The 27,086-nt window shown below is 43.0% G+C and overlaps 1 protein-coding gene across 1 annotated transcript in view; it reads left to right on the top strand.

The window, feature by feature from the left end:
- The window catches only part of LOC118779605 (zinc finger E-box-binding homeobox 2-like), a 34,931-nt gene extending 10,240 nt beyond the window's left edge, over positions 1 to 24,691 (top strand). Inside the window, exons 2-8 of the mRNA XM_036531779.1 lie at positions 14,501 to 14,749; positions 16,458 to 16,664; positions 18,651 to 18,865; positions 19,002 to 19,110; positions 19,411 to 20,873; positions 23,072 to 23,246; positions 23,659 to 24,691. Of these exons, the coding sequence (XP_036387672.1) occupies positions 14,501 to 14,749; positions 16,458 to 16,664; positions 18,651 to 18,865; positions 19,002 to 19,110; positions 19,411 to 20,873; positions 23,072 to 23,246; positions 23,659 to 24,263 (3,023 nt within the window). The 3' untranslated portion in view covers positions 24,264 to 24,691. The remainder of the gene's footprint in view (positions 1 to 14,500; positions 14,750 to 16,457; positions 16,665 to 18,650; positions 18,866 to 19,001; positions 19,111 to 19,410; positions 20,874 to 23,071; positions 23,247 to 23,658) is intronic.
- The last annotated feature ends 2,395 nt before the right edge of the window (positions 24,692 to 27,086 follow it).

Below are 27,086 nucleotides of genomic sequence, written 5' to 3'. Positions count from 1 at the left end.
CAGAGGCGCAGACCCGTGCAAATTCAAACTCACACTTTGCATGACAACAGTAAGAATCAGTCTCAAAAGATCTGAGGATCTCATTGGGCACCTAGCACCTCTGCATCTAACAGCCCTGTTTGCGCATAAATGTACAGGCCTGCTTGTCTGAAGATAAGAGTAGGACAGACTGTACTGTAGGAAGCTGAGAGAGGCTGCTGGTGTGTGACTCCCGCAAGGGGAAATACCCACACACACTCAAGGCCAAAATGGCTCTGTTACATACTCATCCCCAGTGCCAGGAAGGTTGCCCTCTCACTCGATACACATTTACATACACAACATCAACTTCCAGTAAGGTGCTCAGTGTCATACTGTATGACGAAATCAAGATGGTTGCATTCACAAGATACACCATTGCTCTGGTTCTGTAGCACAAGTCAGAAAGTAGAACCTAAGACTTGTTGGCTGTACTGCCACCGGAGACCTTGTAGTCATATATAAGGTAATTAGCGGTCCGGGTGTTTGCGTAGTAATTGTCACTGTACGCATGGTTACAAAAAGTGCTTTTCAACATGGGTGTTGTGCGTTATTCAAGTTGTACACCTTTGTGACCTTCTGATTTGTTGTAAAAGCTTTATTTCATTTTATAAAAGAGTTTTAAAGGGACAGATTTACGGTCCAGGATACCAGGCATATTTGTTAAACCTCAGAACTAATTTCTCAAAGCGCAACAGAAAGTCGCAAACCAAATAGAGCAAACCCGGGCTCACATTAAAAAGCAGTTAGCTTAAATAGATGTTTTATTTAGCGCTTCCTATTAAAACTTCAAAACTTTTTCTGTGTTTCTTGAGAATGTTTTAATATTCAAGGGCGACCATTGTGCGGTTTGAGCAAATGTACAAAATAAAGACCCACATCTGAGGGCTGGAAGACGCAGCAACATTTTCATGTGTGACAAAAAAAAGGAAAACAAATTTGGGGAAAAAAAAAACTCCACAGGGGTATTTATAGAGCGGTGTGAGAGACTGGAATGACATGACGTTAATGAACTTGAGTTTGGATTTGATTCACAGTGCGGTGACTGCGTGGGTCCCTGCATGCCCGTTATGGCATTCCAAACCAGCCCAAGTCCTGCTCCAAATGTAGACACATGGGTATCATAGCGTACGCAGGGCGAGGCAAGAACCATTTCACGACGGCTTAGTTGTACACACGGGGCACACGATGAGGCACCCCAAGCGCTAACGCATCTGATGACCAGGACTGGAGGCCATCTTTAATGCCGGCTTTCAGACACCCAAAGTTCTCTGGAGGTGTCCCATTGTTCCCTTCTGTACCTGGTTAAAGGAGTGTTCCCGTAAACGAGCACAGATATCAGGGTGTTTTTGGACTGGCGGCGGGAGAGGCAGTAAAAAGAGGCGTCTGACGTCGGCAGACTCAGGGCGAGGATGGTAAACCTTTATGACAGAACAATGCAGGAAACCGCTAGGGGCAGCCAGCAGCCAGCAGGAACCGGTCTCTCTCTCTCGCTGCTCTACTCCCTTTCACCTCTCTCCCCGCGCCGCCTCCCCTTTTCTGAGACGTCGCGGCAAACAGCACTGAGATGGGGCCCGCGCCGCGCTTTCCGCTTTTAACCCTTTCTGTGGTTTCACGGAGGATCTCATCGCACAAGCGCATTTCCTGGCGCATCTGCTGCACGTCGCCCGACCCCCCCCCCCCTCCTCCCCCCGGCTGCTTTGCAGTAAATGCGTCTACACAGTCTTGCAGACAGCAACCTGTGCCACACAAGTGAAGAAGCCACAGGCCTCAGCGGCTGGAGCGCACACACACACGCTCAGACGTCATTGCGTAACTGCTGCTGCTGCTGCACGCTTGTCCCGGAACGGTCTTCAGCCGTGACCCGAAAGAGGGCAGCAGTAGCACAAAGCCACTGTCACACAGTGCCGGCAAAGACCGGCAGCACACCAGGGCCACCTCTCTCACTGGATATACAGAACTAAAACAGAAATAGCGAGAGAGAGAGAGAGAGAGAGAGAGAGAGAGAGAGAGAGAGAGAGAGAGAGAAAGAGAGAGAGAGAGTTCCAGTGTGAAAATAATACCTCTAAAACAGCAAGAAATGAAAGTATAGGTAAGGGCAATACAGGTGGGTGGCTGACTAAGGTCTTCCCTGCAGCATCTTATGTAGTTGCCTCCTCTGTCATCTCTCTATCTCTTACATTGTTTCTGACAGGAGGCTGGAGGAGTGGGTACTTGGAAAAGAAACATCTCATTTTTCCTTTTGCTGTAGTCATTCTGTCATGCCACTGCTTCGAGGAGGTTGATGTCACACAACTATGAATCTGTGTTCTTGGATGCACACATAATTACCATATGCTGTATATATATTGCGGCATTATGTACTAGGGCTCAACAATTTATTATCAGATTGACCAATTAATACGTTATCTTGCCCTTTTGACTGAGTTCGCAACACGGAAGTAAGTGGTGATGGAGATTGCAATCACAATTCAGAGAAGTCTTCATTACCGTCATTCCCAGCTCAGTGTCCACATCTCTGTCTGTGAAAGGGCATCTAAGTTTAATGAGAAAGCAAAAGCTGGCAGAAAGTCTGGTTAATAATATGATGATCATATTTCTTTACATCGTTTCCCTTGGTAACACACAGGTGAATTACACAAAATACTGTAGAATTGTTTAGGATAAGTAGCATTGATGGCATTAATACTGCATCATTTTTTTTGTAACAACTAATAGTAGTAGCAGTCGTCACTATTAACATTAGCAAAGCTATTGTAATAGTCATAGCAGTAATAATAGAGAAGATGATATGGAAACAACTGAGTGTCTGTGCAAACTCTCTGGGATTAATACTGAAAGTGGGTTTGGCCGATAATCCCAATGGTTCTTTATGTGCTAAATTATAGTTATCTCAATATTAAGCTCATCATCAAAATCGCAGAACTAAAACAAATATTACTGAATTACTGAATTGCTAATTTTCATCCATCTAAATGATTCATCAGTATCACTTGATGTAACAAATGTGAAATATGCGGAATGCACAGATAGATGGAGAGAGAAGGGGGTTTGGGTTTGGTAAAGGGAACCAATGCTTGAATGAAAAAGGCCCAGCAAAACATTCAAACTGAGACTCTGCTAAGCCTTGGTGACTCCATAACCAAACGCACACACCAACACGAAAACGAGAGAAAAATGACAGCCACGACAAGAGCGAGGGAGACAGGGAGCAAAACAAAGTAATCAATTCTTCCCTTAATTCACGGCAGATGGTTTTGAGTGTTTTTTTGGACCCGGTCCCCTTACCCCAGAACTGAAGAACAGAGGAGTCCTCCCTTTGTCTTTAACTAACTGTCTTTACTACAAAGTATGGCGCAGTTGGGTAGTAGTAAAAGGCCCTAATCCTGACTATAAAAAGCATTGAATAAACTGCTGACAAGCTGGTCTGACTCAATACTGAAAAGCGATAACCAAAACAATTAAATCCGCACCTTCTCAGACATTAGATTCCTTCCACGGAAGAATCATTTTTACTTTATACTTCTGATATTAGTCTCCCCCCTCGTCTCTTTCTCTATTTTTCTCATCACATTCTTTTTCATGTTCTTTTGCTGTTTCCTTATTGAAAGCAAAAATGGCTCAAGAGCATCCGAACTGAGATGCCTACCAGTCATCTTCATTTGTCAGAGGATTGTCTTTATGTGTTTGATATCAGATGTGTTCTGTGCAGTTTGATGACTTTTTTTCTTTAATGTGGAAAAAGGCAGCGGAGCACCAGAGTTATTCAGATACGGAGTTAAAGGTTTTTCTAGCTTCCATGTGGTAGCAATGGAAAGCTCAGGGTCTACTGCTTACATGAGAAAAACACAAGTGGCTTCAGCCAGGCTCGGTGAGGACTGGGGAAAACCGTACAGTCACATGTCAGAGAGAGTGGCCCAGAGAGTGGGGACCCAAACACACACAGATATTAATAACACTTTCCCACAAGAAACTCTTCTAGGAGCACCACATTTCTGCATTGTTGTTCGTTTTCATTTTTAAAGAGCAGATGTGGAACCACAGAGACTTTGTGCTTCCTGTACCGTAGTGTGTAAAAATTGTAGACAGGGTGGTGTTTCTTTTATTGAGACAAATACAAAGAAAGTGAAAAAAAAACATTAGCATGAAAGCATGTAGATGAGCAGCTGTAGTGTTCTTTTGGTTGACTGGCAGATGGTCTCTGTAGTGCAGTAGTACTGTATCACTGGCTGCTGGAGTGAGCTCAGAGTTTAGGCCAGGGAATTTCCCCCACACCTATCTCTCCACTCTGTCATTTTAATATCTGTGGGTGGATCTGAGGCAGGGGCAGCCTAACACGCGCGCACACACACACACACACACACACACACACACACAATGGACACACATACACATGCACAAACACACACACACACACACACACACACACACACACGCGTACAGGGGCAGAACCCACTGCACAGTCATTGTGGTGTACTGGTAGAGGCTGACATTCTCACACTGGTTCACATGCCTGTATCCAGACATACGTAGCATGTAGCACAGTGAGGGGGTAAGAATACACATTGCAGTGAATATACATATATATATACTACACACTCATGTATACTCTAACACATACACATACATACATTCTCACACACACGCACACACACACACACGCACCCTGTATAACACCGCTTTTTTATCTGCGTTAATCCCTCCCAATCCCACTGTTTTACTGCAGTGGTTTTAAATGTGGCTGTCATAAAGACAAACAAGGCACAGCACAACCCTAATCATCCAAAACAAAAATAAAAACTTATTATTATTAAGTTATGTGAAAATTGCACTAGAAACCAAGCAAAGAAATAATGTAGTGCAAATTCAATTACTGAAAATTAAATCCATATAAGATGATTTTCAGTGACATAGTGATTGCCTTAAACTGCCTTAAACTCTCACACACTAACTGTGTGTGAGAGTTTAAGGCAGTGCGTCTCTGGTAGATTTAATTTTGGAATAGCCCAAGTGTAATTTCTGTTCATCAGATTGGCAAATGCTGCGTAATTTAAGGCAAAAGGTTCTTTTACAGTTTCATCAGACTGATCATCATCTTTGTTTTGTCATACATGAGACAGACCGGGTTATGTTATCTTCTCCATCTTAACACATGGTCTGACGCACCTTCACTCCAGTTTTCGTGTAGCTGACAGAGGAAACTGTGAGACAGTATCTGTTCATTAGTTCTCCTCAGCACTCCATGCCTGTGAGGAGTTCTGGTGTTAATGCTACTTTAGGGCTTTATTACTTGATCAAGGCTATTGGCTGAATTATTAGTGTTAAGCCAGCCAAGAACCTATTGTCTCTGGGGGTTGGAGGAGGGTGTACAAAGACACATTCTTGGGTCCTAACCAAACCACTGGGGAATACTCAAATCAGCTTTGTCTTGGAAGTGCCCAGATTCAAGCCTGCTTGGTATTAGTGCTTCCCTTGGATTTCAGAGTTTTTGATTTTTGGACTCCTAATTCTGGAGCACAGTGATGGGATGTGCAGTGATGAAATCACCTTGAGTCTCAATAAAAGATAAGCAGTCAAGTTCAAATTGGCATAAATACCACACTCATTAAAAAATTAGATGGTTAGTTTACATGCTGAAATTATGCAAAAAAAGAGGATCTCACAGCGCTGACAACCTCATTTACATTTCCTGCTTAACATAGCTGTAACTTTCCCTTTTTGTAATAATCCTTATTACAGTTAGGCATTCCTTGTGTGATTTGGTATCACAGAACCCAGCAGGTAGGACTGGTGACAGAAGAATGCTGAATTCACTAGCCTCCTCGCTGTGGCCTGGGGTTTTCCTGGGTGCGCGCGTCCTTTGCTCAGCACTCTCAGGCCAGAGTGTGTGAGGGGAGGGCAGGGCAGGCGCTAGGGCCTCCGAGTGTTTTCAGATCAGATCGAGTGGGAGGTGTTTATGCTTAGATGTGGTGGCTTCAAGTCATTGCCAGAATGTCAAATAGCGGCTTCAAATAATTCAGCGCATGCTTTCATGTATTTTGGGCTATTTGATTTCTTAATCGTCAAAAACAGTCCCCACCGGGTGGTGCGTCGAGGACCAAACACACAGACACAAGACAGGCTCTCTCTTTATGCGGCCATAAGAGGTAATTATCAAAGATGTTTCCTGCAATGCCTTTTTTTCCTCTCCGTGTTTCTAGAAACCTGATTGGGGTTGTCATGTGGGTGGCAGTAGCCATCGCTAATTACCACTGGTCTGCATTTCTTACTTAATCCTGATCTTAAGAGAAACTGTACTTTACACCACTTTTGTTTTATTACAGGTTATAATACACCCATCTAAGAGTAATATGTTTGTAGATCTAAGTCTGTGTTGTTTAATAAATGCGTTGTTACCAATGCAAGGCATTTTAATTAGTTTGGACACAAGATTTAGTCTGTTTTTTCCATTTTGACTGATTGAACAAGCATAGTAAACAAATAAAAAATACTTTTCAACATCAGTACATAATGTGTCTAAGTAACTTTACTAGCTTGGTGTTCGGTTCCAGTTTCTGATACACATAAATAGGATTGTTTAATCAAATACTTTGTCTGTAAATATTGAATGTTGAAATCTTGAATCTTGTAAGAAAAAAATCTCATGTATGTAACTACTTCTGAAAATTCTGAAAACATTTCAGCAATTCAGAAATTCAAAAAATATGCATGTATGTACCACAGTAATTATGTATAATCCCTGCATTCAAGTGCTTAGCGCAACCACAACTGAAGAATTCTGCTACGTTGATGTATGGTTATGTTCGTGTAATTATATTTGTGAGAAAGTTGTGCTGTCTGCCGTGTAGTGCATTGGGCATGATTGTTGTGTGACTTTTTTGTATTTCCTCCTCTCTGACAGAATGATTTGAATCACATTCAGATAATAGCGATAGAGGCATGCCATCTTAAGTACAGCGCAATATGATTCAGAAGATCATTACATTACTTTTTTGGGGGGTAAAGGGGAGGGGGGGCTGTTGGAATCTTCATTATGAGTAATTATGACTAATCCAGTAAAGTATGTGTTTGAATGACAATAACGACCCTGCCCACTGAACATTACCCTTTAACCCTAAAATCGACAACACACAATTTGATACATATTTTTTGACTAGTATTAATGTACAGTCTGCTGCAGTCTAATGTAATGTACAACAGCTTTGATGAAGTCCATGGTATTGTCACACATTCTCTGATAATTGCCAGAAGCTTTTTGGTACTCCTGTAGAAAACAATTTCGCAAACTATCTTCTTACTAGGATAGCTGTCAAGCTGTTTTTAATATGACGAATTTTAATTGCATACAGTACATAAAGTTAGTTCAACTTTGATACCATGTCCTCCCACGATATTAGAAAGTGTTTGCGTTGCACAGACCGAGTGGCTGGTTTAGAGTGGGAGAATTTTGCAGCAACATTGCCTGATATGACTTGCACAAAAAGTGTGGTGTTAGGAGAGTGTACTTTAGCTGATTAGGCAAATCCACAAAATGTTTTTCAGAATACTTGGTTGATAAATATCAGTTTATCTCCCACACCTCCAAGATTAGCCTTCGCTATCTCTCTCCATCTCCCTGAGATATTTGTCATATTTTTATGATATGCTTTCAGTTTAATAGATCAGACCCTAAAGATAGAATTTGCAGAATAAAGGATGAAATGATACAGCTAAAAATTAGATGACATTTTTTTGTCATATGCTTTAAGGGATTATGAAACGGGGAAAAAATCAGAGTATTATTGTGACGGACCAGACAATATTCCCTGCCAAGAAAGTACATCCACTTCACGGACTAACAACTTCGAAAAACGAATTTCCAATAGCAGTTATACAGAGTGATTCAGTTATACAGAGCTAATCAGAGGAATAGTGTGATGGAAACTTGTGTGATAGTATAATTCCAATAAGGAAATAAATGCTATAATCAGGCATATTCTCTGTCTGCTGTAATCTTTTCTTGTATTTACTGCCATGCCATTCTCACTATTGAATTGATTATACTGTAAAATGATCAAATGTGTCATTTCTGGCATTACAGTTTTTAAATTAGTGTCTGATATTCTAAATTTTCCAAGTACATATGTCAGTCAAAGACAGTGCGGACTGGAATTTAACAAACTGACAAAAATGTGTAACTATTTACTCACTATCAGAACTGTTACAAACAGGTTTAGTGTTTGATTCTTGAATTCGCAGCTAGGTTAGATGAACTCATATCTGCTAAATCAGATTTACAGGAATGATTGTCTACAAAAGAGAGCTGTAGTTCAACACTAAAGCCTCTATTCAACATGTCATGTTTGACATTTTACCAAACATGATTTTTTTGATATGTCCATAATATTGTGAGGTCGTGTAATCAGGCAAAAAGGAGTGTAACAATCAAAAAACCTTAACACATGCTTAAAGTCATTACTTGAGGACAAAACACGTTGCAATTAGATTAAACTGAGGCCTGAATTGCAATTATTCTGAAGATAATTACAATATTACCCTTCCAGTATGTCAGACAGGATGTAGACTAACCTACTCATGCCTTGTCAAAAAAAAGTCATGTCGTTTCGTTTTTTCGCGTAGAGTCAGGAGTAATTGAATTGAACATTATTGCCAGTGAACACCACTGGCCTGACCAGTGTGTGTTTTTAACACGCTGCTTGTTACGTATTGCTTGCTGAGAATTATTTTCCACCCACAATCCTTTCAGAATCCTTCCAGAATCGCTTCCTGCTATATTCACATCTTCTTATGTGTTCAACATGGAATGCAAAGGATTCTGAGGCCTCTCCATTCAGGGCTGAACTGCAGCTTTTAACCCAGTAACGGTTCTGTCAGTATGAACAGTGCGTGTACCTGTTTTCTTCTCTGTCTCACTGTTGAATTAGCTGCTGTCAGCAATCTGTCTTCATGTAGTAAGTGACAAGGATACTGTGAGGTTGAATGATGAACACAAAATTTTTTGGTTTTCTTAATAACCACGACGTTGACGTTAATAGCTGCAATAGCTGCAGAAAAAAAAAACTACCACAGTATAGATGTGAATACTGGGATTATCATTGCTGTCAGTCATCAAAATTCACCCTCTGGGGATCGATCGCTCAAAGGATTATATGATGTCAAAATGCAACTGAGCCAGATCGAACTTCAGGAGTTCAGATGTGGATCACACACTCTCATAAAGCATGCACGGTCCCACCTCTCGTCCAACAACACTGTCAGGCTTCCAGTAACTTCACTCTCAACCCCCCGCATGTTTCAGAGATTTATTGGCCGTACTCAAATAAAGGACCGACTAAAGAATGCATTAGTAATCCAGATAAATAAATCAATAGTCTCGATAATCAACTCCATCCCGGCGCGATGCGGGTTTAATGACAGCACATACAGCGCGGTGTCATTCGCTTTTATGAAAGTAAAAATTAGACTCAATTTGCTGGTAATTTGGACCAGACCAAAGCTCTGCACTGATTGGACTGAATGCTCTGCGCAGATCCATGCCGACCTAGTAGTGAAACCTCCATGCAATGCTACACTGTGGCCCATGTAGGTGTTAATTTGAGGTCTTCTCCTCGGTATGTTTGACTAACTTAAGGGATATAAGTGTAACAGTCATTAGGCAGTGTTTGATAGACTGTGCATTCCAGTACAGGAGCCTCAGGTTTGGCACCAGCTCTGTCTGTGTTTGTGGACTGAGTGTGTTTCAGCAATTGTGGGCCCCCCCCCCGCAACCCCCCCCCCCCCCAGTGCACAGTCATATCTAAAAGGTCAGACCGTTGGCTGTGTGCTGTGTGTGCTGATGTGTTTTTTTTTTTTGCTGCAGATGAAAACAACAAATGCGGGGACCGTAGGTGTTTTGCAGCGGAGGGATTACTCATTTTAAAATGGCACAGGGCTGCGTAAGTGCGCCTAGCCAAAGTGTTCAGTCACCATGAGCCGCCCGTCAACACCTCAGCACTACAAGTCAAACTGGACTGTATTCTGTTGTTGTTTGTTTCCGTTCTCAAGAAGGAGTTTCAAAGGCTTCAGCCGAAAAGCCCTGTGAGACAAGCTGCACCTTGTGCTGATTAAAACACAGACTCTGCTCTGTGGAGATTGAATTCTTAAATATAAAAGCAGGGCGGACGATTTTTGCACATTCCTGTCAAAATGGTTGTGCTTTGACAAGAGTCCACTTATGAGAAGGCAAAATGATTCACAGACAGTGATTGGTTGTGGAATTCAAGACTGAATCGAAGGAAATAGCTGAGCTCAGTCTTGAAAGGGCTGTGTCATCATAGGCTGGTGAAATTATTGTAATTACATTTCACATGCACATAGGAGGTTATTATACAACAACATTTTGTATTTCTATCAGTTTGGTGGTTTTGTGGTGATGTTTGGTAGAAACTAAGTGTTTATTGCTAAAGATACATGGAATAAAACTACAATTTTGTCAACCAAAGGGATATTGTTCTGTACTGTATGTGGGTGTAGATTCTATGCGTGGGGGAACATCTTTGTAGTTACCATCTATTCTTTGTCATCTTTTTTCTGAACAGATTTTTATGTTCACACCAGTCATCTCACAGCTGTGACTTCCATTAAAACATCTGAAGAATGCTTATACAGATTTAACCTTTAATGCGATTGTCACTGTCACTATAGTTGCTCTTTGAATCATCCACTTGTTTCTTCAGTCTTTACTTTAAGATGTCATAGCTGGTGTGGTCACTTCATAGAATAACCTTACTTAATTAAAAAGTGATTTTCTTTAAACTTATATGAGCTAAAATCGTGTCATGTACTTTAATTAATATCATCTCCTGTAGGTAATATCTGTTAATACTTCTGTATGTTTAAAGATACTATTTAAAAAGGTGATTGAAATAAATATGGTAAAAAGAAAATTAAGGGTTAACAGAGAAGAGATAAATATACAAGTACAGTAGATTGAACCACTTGATCAGTAGATTACTGTACAACAGAGTCTGAGCAGAAGTGTTTCATTTGTTGCGAATATTTTCTGAAAAACAAAGTGTTCTCAGACCTACCCAAAGCGTTTATTTTTGAACAATAGTAGGATTGTGTGGTGCTTATAACCGAGTTGTGATTTACTAATTGCCCGTGGTCAAATAGTACTGTGATTTTACAGAAAACAGGATGAAGGAAGTCTTGACACATTTAATTGAAACAATAATGCAAGAACACGTTCATCCCAACAGAAATGCTCTTTTATGTTTCTATTTGAATTGGCATACACCAAGCTTTCCCTTGTCCTTGTTTTCGCGCGGCGTCTAATACCTTGTATTAAATAAGCCCTGTGTTTGTAGGGTTTCACAGTTGATTAGTGCCCGTTTTCTCCTTTAGAATGCTCTGGCTTTTCTTCTCATACGAAGCATGCTGGATATGTCTGCGTTATGAATGTATTCATGTTATGAATGCAGATGTGAGGATGCGTCATGTTTTTGTTTTTTCCAGATAAATTGGCATAGTGGTTTAGACAATTAGTATTTATAATACCGATGTCACAGTCTTAATTTGTGATTACAATTCTTCTTCTTCTTATTGTTACTGTTATCATTAAATTATTTATTAATAAGAATAATAATAATAATGATAATGATAATGTACAATATACAAAACTATCACCTTCTTGTCCTTTTTCATGCTGAGATTTCTGTTGAATACATGATATGAAACACCTTAATGGTCTCCAGTTAAACACATTATAATTTAGTAAAACACTGGAAGTAATATTATTTAAATGGAAAAACAGTCACTATATTCTGAAGTGTGGCCGTGGTCCTTAAAATCACAAAATATTTCATGAATATACAAATTAATATCAATATGCAATATGAGTTTGATCACAAACAGTCCACATTCTTGCTTCGGCTTGTTCATGATTGCATGCGGCAGATCAGTCTGAGAGAATGCGGAGTCGACACAAGAAGTCAGCAAATGATTGTCAGTGTTTGTAGCTGCACACATGTGTTAATGATTGTCGTTTATTGTCCCTGCCGTGGGAAATTGTAGTGTGCCTTCACAGCGTTCTTCAGGCGCTTTAGTTCTGCTGTCGGGGGCCAGCGTATGGGCCGCTCCGGTCCTGAAGGCTCTGTAACTCATTCCTCCTCGTGGGAAGTTTCAAAACATCACCGCAATGACTCCTTGCGACCGTCGGCTTCACAGTGAACATCGGTGTGTAATATCAACATGCTTGTTGCGTCAATGATGATGCTGCTCTGGTGGAATCAAACGCACAGTCACGAGCACGAAGACCCCATAACCCAGACGTGGGCTTCAAGACTCAAAAAGATTCAAAATGAAACTTGCTTACTGAAGACTCTCCATCTCCACCAGTTGCTCAGCTGTCTCTGCCCTACCTCACATATGTAGGTCAGGGCAGAATGCTCCTACCTGTGCAGAGAAGTTAGCCCTACACTCATCTCTGTCACTCTGTCACTCACTGGGACAGACCGACCGGCACCATTACAATCTTTATCTGGAAGTTTCAGCGGTGGCCCCAACCAAGATTTCTTTTTGCTCTGTGGAGGAAAAACAAGGTTGCCCCAAATTGTTCTGAATGTCCTTGATTTGAAGGGCATGGTAATCCTAAACAGGGATACAAAATAAATAATGAAATCCACTCAAAACTGAAGTTTGACTGCGACTGTAAAGATCGAATCAAGAAAATATGTAAAGCACATGGCTGTAGCAGCAGGCCGTGCGTTCGGTATTGCTGGTGCCGGGGATCACCACTGGGAAAGGCAGCTACATTTCCAATTTTTAAACCTCTGTGTTTTATTTATTTCTTTGTCTAAGCGATATTTCCCTTTGAAAGAGCTTTAGAGAAAAATGTAAACTGTCACTCAAGATGTTATTGCCAACATATTCTCTTTGAAATGAATCATATCATTTGATGTTTTGTTAGCAAATACAAACAAATCTGTACTGGATCAAAAAGTACTTCAGACGGCTTCAGAAATATAATAAGGCTATACTATTGCCACTTCTTCTTTCAGATCACCACTTTGTATAAAAATATTGAGTCATTTAAAATAGATATTTTAAAGTTGTCTGGGCAAAGTAATCATTTCAGGGTTTAGAGCAAATGTATGTTCCAATCCCAGATGCTTGCCCTGTTAGAGATAGTTTTACTATATGCAGTGCATTATTGTAGTTTATGCAGAAAAGCAGTGTATGGTGAAGTATTGCACATAATGTTGCATTGTGGTAAAATTATTATCAAGCAAGGATGCTCTGCATTATTTTTTAAATGGCACTGTCATCTGTACAGTTATACACTGCAACTGTAAATAACTTCGCCTGAGGGCATGCTTTTGAGTGTTGTGCTGGTAACAGTAACGGGCAGTACAGTTTGCTTGTTTGGGTCCTATCTTGTGCATTTTGATTATCTGTTGTGTATTGAACAGAAAATATTATGGTGTTTCTTGCGCTTTCTTTCTCCCCCGAACTTGCATAGCTAACAGAAGCCCATGAGCCTTTGCACCATTGCACCGCTGTTTCTGCATTAGTTGGGTTATTGCTCAGGGGCAGGTTTGTTGACTCTTATCTGCTAGTGGGGAAATTGATGTCTGGGTTGTTTACTTTACCCACATATTTTTTTTCTTGTGTGTGCGGCTCTGTTAAGTGGGGAATTTCACAGTGTTTTTTTCCATTGTGCAGGTGAAGTGTAAATTCTACATTCTGCACAGGCCTTTCTTGGCTTCACTTAAAGCAATCACTAGATAAAGAAACGATTGCTAATCACTATGAACACTTTAGTGACAAAGTAATAAAAAGGCTTTTGAAATTCTCATTCTTGAATCAACTGCTTTAATTTACATAAAAAGAAAACTACTCAGATCAGGAAATGCCATGTATGGCCATAGTGCACAATTTAGTGGTAATGCTGCAAATATAAATATATAATATACAAATATATAATTCAGTCCTTCCCCACTTTTGGTCTTGCTCAAAGCTGCTAAACAAGATACTAAAAAAGGAATGCATCACATGTTTAAATGTAATTTTGCACTTAATTTCAGGTTGTTTTACTGCTTCATGATGTTGTGCAACTTGGAATAAAAAACTTGAAATACTTCCTAGTATTAAGTTGTTTTTTGAAAACCCGTTTTAGCGTTACCTTATTCTTTTATTTTCAATAAACATTCTCACAGCAATTCTTTTGTCGAACTAAACAATAGAGAATAATTTTAACTTCTTTTAGTAGCTAATTCCTTGAAAGTGATGATAACCTTCAAGTTCGTGCTGTATAATTCATGCAATTACATGCTGTGTTGTGCACTGAAAATATTGCAATACTTATAACCGAAAATGAAATGGTGGGGAAGCTAAATTCAGTACTCCTGTGTGTATGACCCGGGACCTGAGAATGAAAAGGAGGGTGATGTGAAAATGTGATTGACCTCACGCACGCTCTCTCTCTCCTTCTTCCTGGCAGTGGACATTGAGAAGCTGAGTGCCCTTGGTTCCGAAGGGGAAGATGAGGGCGGACTCTGGGGCATGGAGACCCAGGACAGCCAGGACAACCAGGACAAGACCAGCCTGACGCCCAGCGAGGGCACGGAGCCAGGCACCCCCACCCGCTGTGCCCGTCCCCACAGCCTGAGTCCAGAGGACAGCTGGACGGGGGGCGAGCTAAACGCCCCCACCACAGGGGACAGGGACAGGGAGCCGCTGATGATCTACGGTAAGTACGCTTACGCACGGAAGCAATAGATTCTTGCTGATTGCCAAAGGAGGTTAAGGATGGTAACAGCGATAGTCTTGAATCAATGTCAAAATGGTATTGACATGATCACAATTACTAAACTAGTCAGTAGTAGGAATGTAGACGCTCTCCATGCTTTATAAATTAAACGATAGAATTTTGTCTTTACATTGTGACTTCTGAAGCAAGTGGAGGCTTGGGAGGAAATCATCCAAGACAATTTTTTTTTTAATTTGAATCAACATATTTGGTAATCATGCGAAACAGTCAAAAATACATTGGGGGGCTGCTACGCAGTTTAAAAATAAGGAGTTATGCTCTTCTCACTGGTGTTATCAATATACTGGAATAACCAATTATTCTAATTATATTTCAGGCCATTGTAAGCACCTCCTGGCTAATAGAAAGGCCTACTGTTTTATTTTATACAGTTATATATTGTTAAGGAAATCTCTCAATGATATTAGGTCCCCTTTTAACCTGAGTTAAAAGGGCAAGTTCTTTCGTGTTACTGTATCCTGTATAGACATTCTAGCTCGATTTTATCGGAGAAGCTTTTCAACCACGTACTATTTCACATGCAACGCACTAAAAATATGACAAAAAAAAAAACTCATCCCACACTAGCACAATATTGCCTCTCTTCAAAGAAAGGATGTTCCACAACAGAAATCAAAACTCAGTGTATGAGGCTTTTCCTTTTATTTTGGTGAGATCAAAGGCCCGCGCGGGTCGCCTACTGACAATCACACTGCTCTCACGCCTTGTGTGAATGGGCTGAGCTTGCTGAAGGCAGAGCTGAGTTTTTTACTGCTCCGGGCCACGCCGACTCGTCCCTCACCACATGAAGAAAACAAAAATATGCCAACATCTGCAAACATTTGAAAAATCCTCTGCGAAGTTGCAGCATGGCTGAGACTTCAAGCCTCAGTGTAAAGCCCCTTCTCTCTCTCTCTGCATTCAGTCTATTGATATGAACAGTTTAGCACACAGTTTACTTCAGTTAATTGCCTTTATACTGAATTTAGCGGCAGACAGAAGGCTTTGCTACTAGCGACTATTTCTCATTAGGCCCCCGGTCTGTTTTGTATCAGTCCTTTTGTGATCCTTCCTTCAGTGTTGAGCTTGCAAAAATGTAGCAAATTGTCCTTCATCAGGCAAACGGGTTCCATCAGTCAGAGTTTTTGTGGCAAGGAAGACTACACAATGTACTCTTTAGCACACTGAAGTACAAGATTAGAGGGAGAATGACATTTTAACCAGAAAAACTTGATTAGTGATCATTGTTCTCTCATCAGATCATTCTTTCATGTTGAAAAAGCAGCAGGAGGCTAGACCCTACTCAGACGCAATGACAAAAATGCAGTAAACACACAGACAGACAGACAGACACACACACACACACACACACACACACACACACACACACACATTGATTTACAAACTCATAAACAAACTGCCAGAAAGCGATACTAGAAATTCCTTTGTACATTCCTTGTGACAGCTAAAAACTGTAGATCAAAACAATTGCAGTAGTCGTCTTTATAAACGTACAGCAGGGGCCGTGTAATGGAAATGCATACCGTCCACTTGGTCTCTGCTTTGTGAGCCGACTGTCAGACCAGCTCAGCGAGTGAGTGAGGCGGGGCAGGTGTGACTCTGCTGGCTCCTCGCCTGTGTTCTTCAGGTGAGGGCGAGGATCCGAGGGGGCTGGAGGACCTGACGCACTACGACTTCCTGATGCAGCTGAGGCAGGCCGCCGACTCGGGCGGACGCCCCGACCACCGGCAGGTCCACAATGGAACCGCGGCTGATTACCGCCACATCTCCATCCACGAGGAGATGCGCTCACACCACTGGTCGCCCGGGACACATGGCTCGCCCGAGGGACGAGGTGAGGGCGAGGGTGACACAAAAGAGCCGGTGGGTCCAGCATCAGCTCGTAAGGGTGAAGGGATGATGCACAGTGGCACATAGACCCTTCAGCCCAATGGTTACTGATCCACCAAACTGGAGGATTATGGAATCTGGAAGCAAGGGACAGGTGGCTGATCCATGGGAGAATTTTTCCCTCACTGGCCCCATAGTGGTGGAATGAGCTTCCTGCAACTGGTAGAACTAGAGTTTTTCATAATAATAATAATAATAATAATAATAATAATAATAATAATAGTAAATGTCAAGAGATTTTACACTCTCATAAAGCAAGTGGTGACAAAATCTTGTGGAGTGTGGAGCTGTGTAGAATTTTGGATTCTGACTCTTAAGGCTATGGGTCTGACTCATGCATGGGACAATGTATTTGCATGTTTATTCGAGGTACTTTACCGTAATGGCTACGGTGGAATTTTATCTATGTCAATGACTTTCAGGTAGCTAAGATGTCAAAGAAAAAGAATTCTAAGTTGCCCTTGATGTGGAGGTTCCCACAAATAAATGAATGCTGCAGTTTTCTTCCAATGTTATGAAATTTGCGTAAATTTTATTACATGCATCTTATCAGTTCCATAGCTCAGTTTGTGGTCTGGTCCTCGTTCGTTATGTATTTATCGCTCATTCGGTAATGCGGATCTCGGATGGACCATGTGCGCTTTTCAAAGTGAAATGCAGCAGTATGCTCTATCATTAAAGCCACAAACCCATTGCCTCCATCACACCCTTTGAAAACAGAATCACTTTTGCTCTTTCAACAAGTTATATTTAGGTTGTCAATGAAAGCGCCCCACCCATGGCTCTTACTGTAACATGTCACATGCGTTTTAAGATGCGTTTTAAGAGAAACGGGGCCATCTTTTCTCATATCTCTGCTCTGTTTCATTCCTTCTTTTCACACTACAATGCCCCTCCATTTGCATGTACAGTTTGCAGCCGAGACAGTCATTTCATCTCATGAGTGAGCTGGGTGAAGCAGGCTTTTTACCCTCATTTTTCGAACCATTGTACCCATACGTCTGGTTTCTCCTCCACCTTCTTTTATTCATTACCATTAAAAAAAATAATTCATACAGAAGTCTCAATTTAATATTCTAAATCCTAGCTGAGTTCTGTGGCCCAAGTTTAAACCTGTCTTCATCACCTGTTAATGTTGACCAGGAGCCCAAATCAGCAAAACCAATTAGATTTGTTCCACCAGGTGTGGTTAGGTCACATAAGGTCAACTTGTTGCACCACTCTTGACACCCTGTAACTTCAGGCACCTCTGCTAAGAAAACATAAGAAGGATGTGCCTTATTCCATTTGGCATCTGCTTCCTGATGCACTATGGGACTTGTAGTGTGTAAAACAGTCACCATCTGCAAGGATTGCATTTTTATTTGCCATCCTTCACATCCTGTGCAAGTTCAGAGGTTGTTGTGGTGGGATGAGCCTAATGTACAATTGCTGAGTGCGAAAAGAAAAGAAGAGAAAGATGCAACAAAGAAATTTAAAATATATTCTAAATTCAAGTCTGTCGCATCAGGCTTGTTCATCATCAGGTATGTTTTCTAACAAAAAACTAAACTAGGAAAGCAGCCATTTCAAGCCTAACCTGATGATGTTTCTGTTTAGACACCACCCACCTCTCATTCTTCCTGCTTTGTCAGATTTGGATTTATAGCATTAAAATTTGCCTACAGAGAGCTTTTTTTTTCTTAGGAAATGGAAAACCACACGATTAAAGCACAGTTGGATTATAATTGAATGGAAAATGATTTGATGTTCACCCAAAAATGGTTACAGAAGGCCTGGAAGTTTTGCTGTCATTATTTCGAGGGCTGCAGGCTATGCTGTAGTTACCACATTGTGCAAAAGTCAGGGGGCAAACAGGGTTAGATGGCACTGAGATCCTTTGGTACTTCTGTGCATGCAGATCCTTCAGTCCCTGCTCATTGGTTTACAGAGGTGCCCCCCACCAGTCCTGATGCCATGAGGGCCCTGCTGGTTTGCCCGTTCTGCCAGCGCACCTACCGTCGCGACACCTCGCTGCGCGAACATATCAAGTTCTGCCACGAGAGGGGCAGCGGGCATCTGATCTGCCCGCTGTGCGGCTACATCGCTACCCACAGGGCGCAGATGGATCGACACATGATGATACACAACCAGGCAGAGAGCAAGGTAAGGGGCTGGCGGACCAGCAGCAGAGCAGATACTGTCTGCACTGATCATATCCAAATCTTTGAGAGAATCCAGACAAAGGTCACCAGCTCCCGGTGCTTACTGTGTGTATGTGCGTGGGTATGTGTTTGAGCAGCATCCAATGTATGATCATCCAGTGGAGAACAGGAAGTTCAAGTGCCTGCAGTGTGGGAAAGCCTTCAAATACAAGCATCACCTCAAGGAGCACCTTCGTATTCACAGCGGTAATACTCACTACTCATTGTTCACATGTCATCATCAAAACTATCTCTGTAATTGCATTTAACGTTTATTTTATCTACACTTTTATTGGTAGGAGAAAAGGCAAAATGGCGCAAAGATGTAAACCATTGGCTTAAGAAGAAAAAAGCCAGAGCCTTACTCACAAAGTTAAAGCTGTTGGCTAGCTCTTAAAGACACCACAACAAGCCCTGTCACATGTCCGTCAGCATATATACACGTGAGGCTAAATCTTAAAGTTTCGCTAAACAGTTTGGAATAAACAGATGTGTCTCCTCCTGTAGGTGAAAAGCCGTATGAGTGCTCCAACTGCAAGAAGCGCTTCTCCCACTCTGGGTCCTACAGCTCCCACCTCAGCAGCAAGAAGTGTCTGAGCGGAGCGGGAGGGGGCGGCATAGGTGGAGGGGTGCTCAACGGGCAGGCGTACAGCTCATACCTCAACAACTCCTCCCCCAGCTCGCCCCCTGCGACCAGCGGCCGGAACGGGGGGAAGGGACCCCTGTACCCCTTCCAGGACTCCGAGCGGCAGGTGGACCGGGTCTTCGTGGAGAGCCCCACGGCGCAGCACCCGGGGTCCCCCCTCCTGCAGACCCTGGAGCTGCGGAGGCTGTGGGACCCAGCAGCGGAGCTCTCCCACAGAGCCGACGTGTTCAAGGGCACCGCGCTGCTGCCGTTCCTGCACGCGGGCGGCAAGTTCGAGCACGTCCTGCAGGAGATGCTGAGGCGGGGGCCGCACAGGGAGGAGGGCGCCCCCGCAGGGGCGGAGGAGAGGGCGCTGCGCGGCTCGGGGATCGACGGGAAGGCTTCCCCCGATGGCTACCCTGCCCGGGAGGGTGCAGGCCCGGGCGGGGAGCCCCCGGCGGGCGGGGTGACGTGCCGCTGGTGCGCCCAGCTCTTCCCCAGTGCTGCCGTCCTGCTTCAGCACGAGCGCTACCTCTGCAAAATGAACAGGGAGGCCATGGAGGTGCTGGAGGCCCCGCAAGGCAAGGAGAGCGTGCCCCTCAACTTCTCGCGGCCCGCCCTCCCGGCGCACGACATCCAGAAGGCCATGGTCGTCACCAACGGTTTCAGCGAGGACAAGTCGCCCCTGCGGAGGCCCGCCTGGCACCCCCTGGGGGCGATGCGCTCACCCCTGCCGCCCCGTGCTGACACCCTGGCCGCGCGCTCCCATTGGCCCCCCCAGGAGGCCGGCAGTCCCACGACCCCCGCCAGCCCCGCTCACCTGGAGATGTCCTCCCCGTCGTTCCTGGAGAAGAGGCGGGTCTCCTCCTCAGGGTTCAACTCCCCCCTCTGCCTGGACCTCTCCATCAACGCCTCTCCCCCCACCAGGCCCACCCCCCCATGCAGGACGCCGAGCTCCGCTGGCTCCCAGAATGAACCCCTCGACCTCTCTCTGCCCAAGCTCCGCCATGACCCTGGGGAGGACCGAGGCTGCAACGGCCGGTCTCCCACTCTTGAGAAGAGGGAGGCAGAGAACCTTTATCGGAGGCTAACGCAACCCCCACACCAGCGTCCCGGGACCTACAGTGGGACGCCACTATTCGGTGGCTCTATGTATAGTGCCTTCCCTCTTTTTAACCCAATCCTGCCTCCAGGCCTGGGAGGCTCAGGACATCAGGACGGCCTGACAGCACTCTCATTCAATCCCCCAGCTCACAACGCTGGCTTCCTTTCCCCCATGGGCTACATGCTGGAGTCTGACACAGACTCCATCCTCAAGAGGATCCAAGGAAGTCAGGCATTAATGGTAATAATTCACAGCCTCAATCAATCAATGCTGCTTTAAAATTCTGCAAGTGATTGATGTGCACACACCCTCACTTCATTTGTTGCCTCACAGTTTAAGTATCAATAGTGTATTGGCCTAAAGAGTCCATTTCAAAGTTGGTGAACACTCTAATTATGCTCAACTGATTGTATGTGTGGTAATATCAACAAATATTATGGCGAATTTGCATATTGCATAAAATTGTACTCCTTCCAAAAGGACTGGACGCTATCTTTGTTTCAGATCACTGAATCCAAGTCTCTTTGATCTGAGTATTTAGCACCATAAGTCCTAAGGTGATGATGAAATCACTTTCCTTGGGTATCATCTGTATTCCCTCTAGGATAATATTCCAGCTGAGCTCATCATTTTAACCCTTCAACGAGTGGGGTTTATGCTAAAATTTTTCATGCTAAATTTTTTTTTTAATTATAGAAAAATTGCTGGAAAAAAATGCTAGAAAAATTATAGAATGTGATATTTAAAAAGCCAAAATCAGTACAGTTTTGATGTCATAGAAAGGTTCCTACCTTGAGATATCCATCTATAGGTATTGTAACGTCTATTCTCTCACTTCATTCACCTCTGCTGCCATTGTCTTGCTGGAAACAGGCCTGAAATAAGGGTCAAAAGTCATAGGTCGACAAGGGGCTATTTTAAACAAAGAGTTTACAGCTTGGAGTTACCTCTCAGAAGATGACTTGAAAAGTCATTTTTAACCTTGTTATGAGCACACATGAACATAGCATGAAACCACATCCTGTCTACAAAAAAGCATCCGGTCACACAACGAGTCAACAAGGCTGTATATTTACTTGATTGGCTAAAAAGGGGCAACACCCATCTGTTATACCCCCTCCCTTTTAATGTTTTCTCGTCAGTGCTGGAGGCCAATAGATCTGCTGTACGCATACTTGATGATGCTTTCTACATGCTTTCTGATGTCATCACAAGGCACTTACTTGTGTTCTGCATGGTGCACTTATATATTTTGAAAGTGTCAAAAAGTTGCAGCTCATTCAGATCCGCTAGCCAGCAGTGGTACAGAGTTCAGCACAGTTGGTAACTAGCACAGTCACAAAGTTACTGGTTAATCTGTCCTACATATACAAAAACAAAAGCCATCAAATGTAATCAACAGGTCTACCTAAATGAAACAACATGTCACAATTACAGTTAGAAAGCTGTAGATTAGATACAGTTCAGCAGTTCTTTGACTTACTTAATTACCATTTCACTTGCTAGCTAGATGTAGGTAATTCCATTTTTATCCCCTGTAAACAAGCAACTTCTGTTGTTCTACTACTTTTTTCATAAATGTTTTTTTTGCATTTATCAAACAATCACGACATTTTTACTGTCACCCAGTGGAATGCCTGGTGCTGCTTCTACTGTTTCTGTACATTGATACTATAAATTGGGCTTCAGTGAGCTATGTTAAGGTGGTCTTTACATAACTTCAATATAGTATGAACAGCTATTTTAGATTCTAATGCGTAATGTCAAATCTGTTTTAAAATGGCTGCTCTTCCATTTTAAATCTGAATGAAAACTTTTTTTTTTTTATTACTCATTCAATTTTAGTATTTTTGACTAAATATTTTCTGACAACATTCTTTAATACACGTACTTTACCAGAACAGCTGACAATCTAAATGCTGGACACGTCATTTGTAGTGACATTTACAAATTATATTATTCACCTTTGTGTGGGACTTGTGACAGGCCACTCCAGCTGGTTTCCTCTGTGTTTATTTCATGTGCTTACAGGGTGTGCAGGAGGGGAATTCCTGATCTTATAATACACAGAGCAAAAGAGGCCTTTGAGCAAAGTCCAGAGATGTCACGATTCACACCTAAACTTTATACCACACTGTCGCTTTCTAAATACTACGTGTTGATGACTTACTGGAATGAATACATAATAGATAATAAGAGGAACTAGGGCCCACACCAGTGATGTAAGAGATTCACACAACTGAGGTGAAACTCAAGAAAAGGTTAAAGACATTCGAACGCATCTGCCACGCCACACACGCCATTTACTGACAGTGTTCATTTTCATAGCGCCAAAAAAAAAAAAAAAAGGTGATGCGCTTTGACACTTTTCAGGACTCTTCTCACTTAATCTTTTGATTGGCCGTGACCTTGAATGGCACCCGTTTGTGCAGTTTCAGAGCGAGGCGATGAGCCGGGACTACCTGTCTCTGATGGAGGAGGGAGTGGAAGGGGAGGGCGGGCCAGGTAGGAAGAGGCTGAAGAAGACAGATGAAGGCCTGTATGCCTGTGACATCTGTGACAAGACCTTCCAGAAAAGCAGCTCTCTCCTCCGCCACAAGTATGAACACACAGGTATGTGTCCCACAAACCACGAGATGTATGGGCTGCATTTGCCATTTAGTGCAATGGGCACTGTGGGACAGTCAGATTAGTAGTTTACTTTACAGAATTATCACACGCATCCATCTATAAGGAAATTGTAAATATTTTTACAATGATTATTTTGAGGGTACAAGAAAAAAGTCAAAATGTAAATGAAAATTACCCCCAGAGATAGTGCTCTGTTCGATGTATACACTGTACACATCTACTCACTGGGCCTTTTGATTTATAAATGTTTGTCAGGCTCAACCAAATTCTTTGCAGGTCATTTAGTTTCACGCAGACCAAGACGAGCTGACTTTTAAGCTTTTTTCCAGAGGCCAGTGATGGACGAGTTTCACTCAGCATATCCTTGTGTGTCTGCTGTGCGTTCTCCCTGCAGGTAAGCGCCCACACGAGTGCAAGATATGCAAGAAGGCCTTCAAGCACAAGCACCACCTGATCGAGCACAGCCGGCTACACTCCGGAGAGAAGCCCTACCAGTGCGACAAGTGCGGCAAGCGCTTCTCGCACTCGGGCTCCTACTCACAGCACATGAACCACCGCTACGCCTACTGCAGCCGCGACCAGGACGCCGACGGCGCCGGCGAGGAGCTGGGGGACATGTCCCTCTGCCCGACCCGCAGCCTGGACCTGGGCCCCCTGGCCGCAGGGGCGGGGCTCGGCCTGGAGGGGGCGCCGGGCTTCTTCAGCGACTCCAGCCTGGATGGGGGCCTGAGGGAGGAGGACGAGCAGTCCCGGGGGGCCCGCGTGTTGGAGAGGGCGAAGGCGGCGGGGGCGGGCGAGGCAGCCCCGCCGCGGCCCAGCCTCACGGACGGGTCGTCCCTCATGGGGGACGGGGAGCTGGGGAGCGAGGATGGCAGCGAGGGGAGCGTGAGGGGGGCGGAGAACCGGGGCGAGCAGGAGGCCAACGGGATGGACAGAGAGGGAGAGGACAGCTGCGACAGAGACAGGACCCAGCACAATGCACAGCCCAGCACAGGCTGACATGCGCCGGGAAAGGACACGGGGGAAAACTTCACCAAGAGACAAGCAGACGTGCTTTCCTCAGCGGCAGACAAGTAGATGTTGACGTTCCCATAGACCGCTCTCACAGAGAGACAGCGAGCCTCACTGCACAGACAGAAAGCGGGTTGTTCGCAAAGACCGAGGATCACGTCGCACACGAACACAGCAAATCACTCTCCAGTGCCTGCAATGAACAAAGCCATGTGTAAGGAGCTTAAGGCCCGGGAGCACGTGAACAGGAGCCACCAAACTGCTAACCACTCGGGGAAGACTCAGCTCTGTGGGTCACAGTCCCTGCCTTCCTACTGGGAGTAAAAACAAAGGAGCTTCCTTTTAAATGTTCAGCTTCCAAATATAAATGCAAAAAACCTCTTAATGTTCCAAGAAATATTTGTTAAATTATTAGAACCAGCCATACAAAAATATTCAGTCTCCAGTCTGACGTTTGGACTACATTCTGGAAGAGGAGGTGGAACAGTAGGTGTCTTTTGCAGTTATTCTTGAATTGCTTAGTATTTTCTTTTTTTTTTTCCTTGTATTCTGATCTTTCCTTTTTGAAGAATTTGCATTTGTAAATCTCTGTGGGGTCAAAAGTCAAACTGTGAGTGACAGCCTCCGGGGGAGGCGTCTTTGTCTTGCTGATACATTTTGATTCATGACCTGAAGACAAGGAGCATTCAGGGAAGGCCAAATCAATCACCAGCAAAAGTTATTTGCCGTAGGAGTACCTAAAAACACGAATTACAGTTTTATGGTGAGGTATTCCTCGACAGGCTTTTGTTTCACTCCGAGAAAAGAAATACTAGCAGAAATGGGCTGAGTTCTTGGGTGTTGCTCTGTCTAAAAGTTTTGTGCTTTAAAACGTCTCTGCCATCTGCTTTGCCAAGATTAAGCTTGTCCTGAACACAGAAACAGAATGAAAGATATGGTGAGTGAAAGCTTAGCTCCCTCTCTAAGGATTTGCTTCCTTCACTCTTTCTTCTCACTGATAAGAGGTAACTTCCTGTTTGTTAAGCAGAATATAAACAGTTCACCTACCTTGTATCAGCACAGGTCACACCGGAAAACCACAGAGGTGTTACTGCTTTTGTTTCTCGTAGAAAAAAGTAAACTTTATAAATATTTTCATAGATTATGTTCATAGATAAGGGCAGCGCTGGTATACTTCTCATTCCAAATGCCCAATGTCCCCAGATGTCACACAAACTACAGCAGGGCTCAATTATGCTTCTGTAGCCATTTGACTATGTAAAAATTAGACTGTATAGCTAGTGAAGTCAAGTAAAGAGGCTCTGTAACCATTTCATACCTAGAAAAATTTACCTGTCAGTTCTGCAGAATTTGGATAACTATAGGGTTTTGGCAGTCATATGGTGCTCTATTAGGAAGAAAAGAAAGTTGGTTTCAGAAATCAGTTAGGCATGAACAACGCTTCAACAGAGATTCTATGCAAAGACTTAGTCTTATCCTTTCAAGACTAAATTAACGTGGCTGTTCTGTGGATTTGCAACTATAAATGGGATATTTTTTGCACTGCGTAAGAATTTTCTTTTTGTACATTTGTTTGTTTTAATAGTAGATATTCAAGTGCAATGGCCTCTTTGGCCTGACCTATTAAGGAATGCAGTGATGCTGGATTTTAAGCAAATAAAATCCTGCAAATGAAGCAAAAAAAGCATGTTTTTGTAATGACAGCCAGGTGCCTTGTGTGTCTATTGCAATGTGTGTAAGGAGCAGCTGCACTGATATAAAAGATGCACAGTGATTACACATTGGTAATACTGTTAAAAGGGATGTTTTCACTATCTCACCAGCAAGCAGTCAACTGCTGCAATCTGCCACGTGTAAATAGCGAGTCGCCGTGACTACATGTATTCCTGTACAGCCTCAGATGACAAGACGGGACTGCGTTACGTGAGTTTTGAGCGTCAGATCTGAAGTCGAACAGAGCAGTCCTGCCCGACCACAAACCCGGTGATCAAGGCATCGGCGGGCACATCGCTCTGTGATTAATTTACTGAAGGAAACACTCCCTCCGAGAGAGATGTCACAGGGAGGCCTTTAAGGTCCACGCAAGCTATAGGGCTGATGTGCTGCGCTTCACATGGAGCCAACCAAAGGAGAGCTACTGTGTCTCACAGGCTCTCGAAAACATGGGTGCTACAAGTCTGTGGTGGCTTTATAGTCCTCTCACTTTTGTATGTTGTACAATAAATCTTACCTATTTGTGTGACTTTAATGAATTTTCAATTCCACTGTGTCCTAATGTATTTACATAATGGTAACGTGTTGTTTTCAACCCGGCTTAACACTTCCAAGTGTTGATTATGTTTTACTTTTTTTTTTGTAAATACCTTGCCTTTTTAATAAAAAAAATTGAACATGCATGTTCTTCCCATGCTATTATTTTTTTTTTTACTGGTAAACCAGTACAAATTCAAAATCAACAGTTAGGGCTTGACAACATATGCTGAAGTCCCTCTTTTATTTCCTTATTTCTTTTTTTTTTTTTTTTTTTTTGGAAAAATGGCCATTTAAGGTTGTAGAAGGAGTCAATGTACATTGTTCATCATAACATACTGACTGAAAAAAATATTGTCTCAATTCAATATTAGAATTTAGGTTTCTGTTTAAAAAATGTGAGAAACAAGAGGAATTACAATAAAACGACTCACTAAGTTGCCTAGCAATGTATGTGAAAATTACTTTGGTTAAAAAATTAGAATGTGATTAATTTAATATTTCACCAGTGTCATTGCTGTCTGCATTGAATAAAGATTTGTACATGGGTTTTACAAATTT

This window comes from Megalops cyprinoides, chromosome 6 (assembly GCF_013368585.1).
Source record: "Megalops cyprinoides isolate fMegCyp1 chromosome 6, fMegCyp1.pri, whole genome shotgun sequence".
NCBI classification, from domain to species: domain Eukaryota; kingdom Metazoa; phylum Chordata; class Actinopteri; order Elopiformes; family Megalopidae; genus Megalops; species Megalops cyprinoides.
The sequence above is the reverse complement of the archived record's forward strand: the minus strand, read 5'-3'. Positions and strand labels throughout refer to the sequence as shown.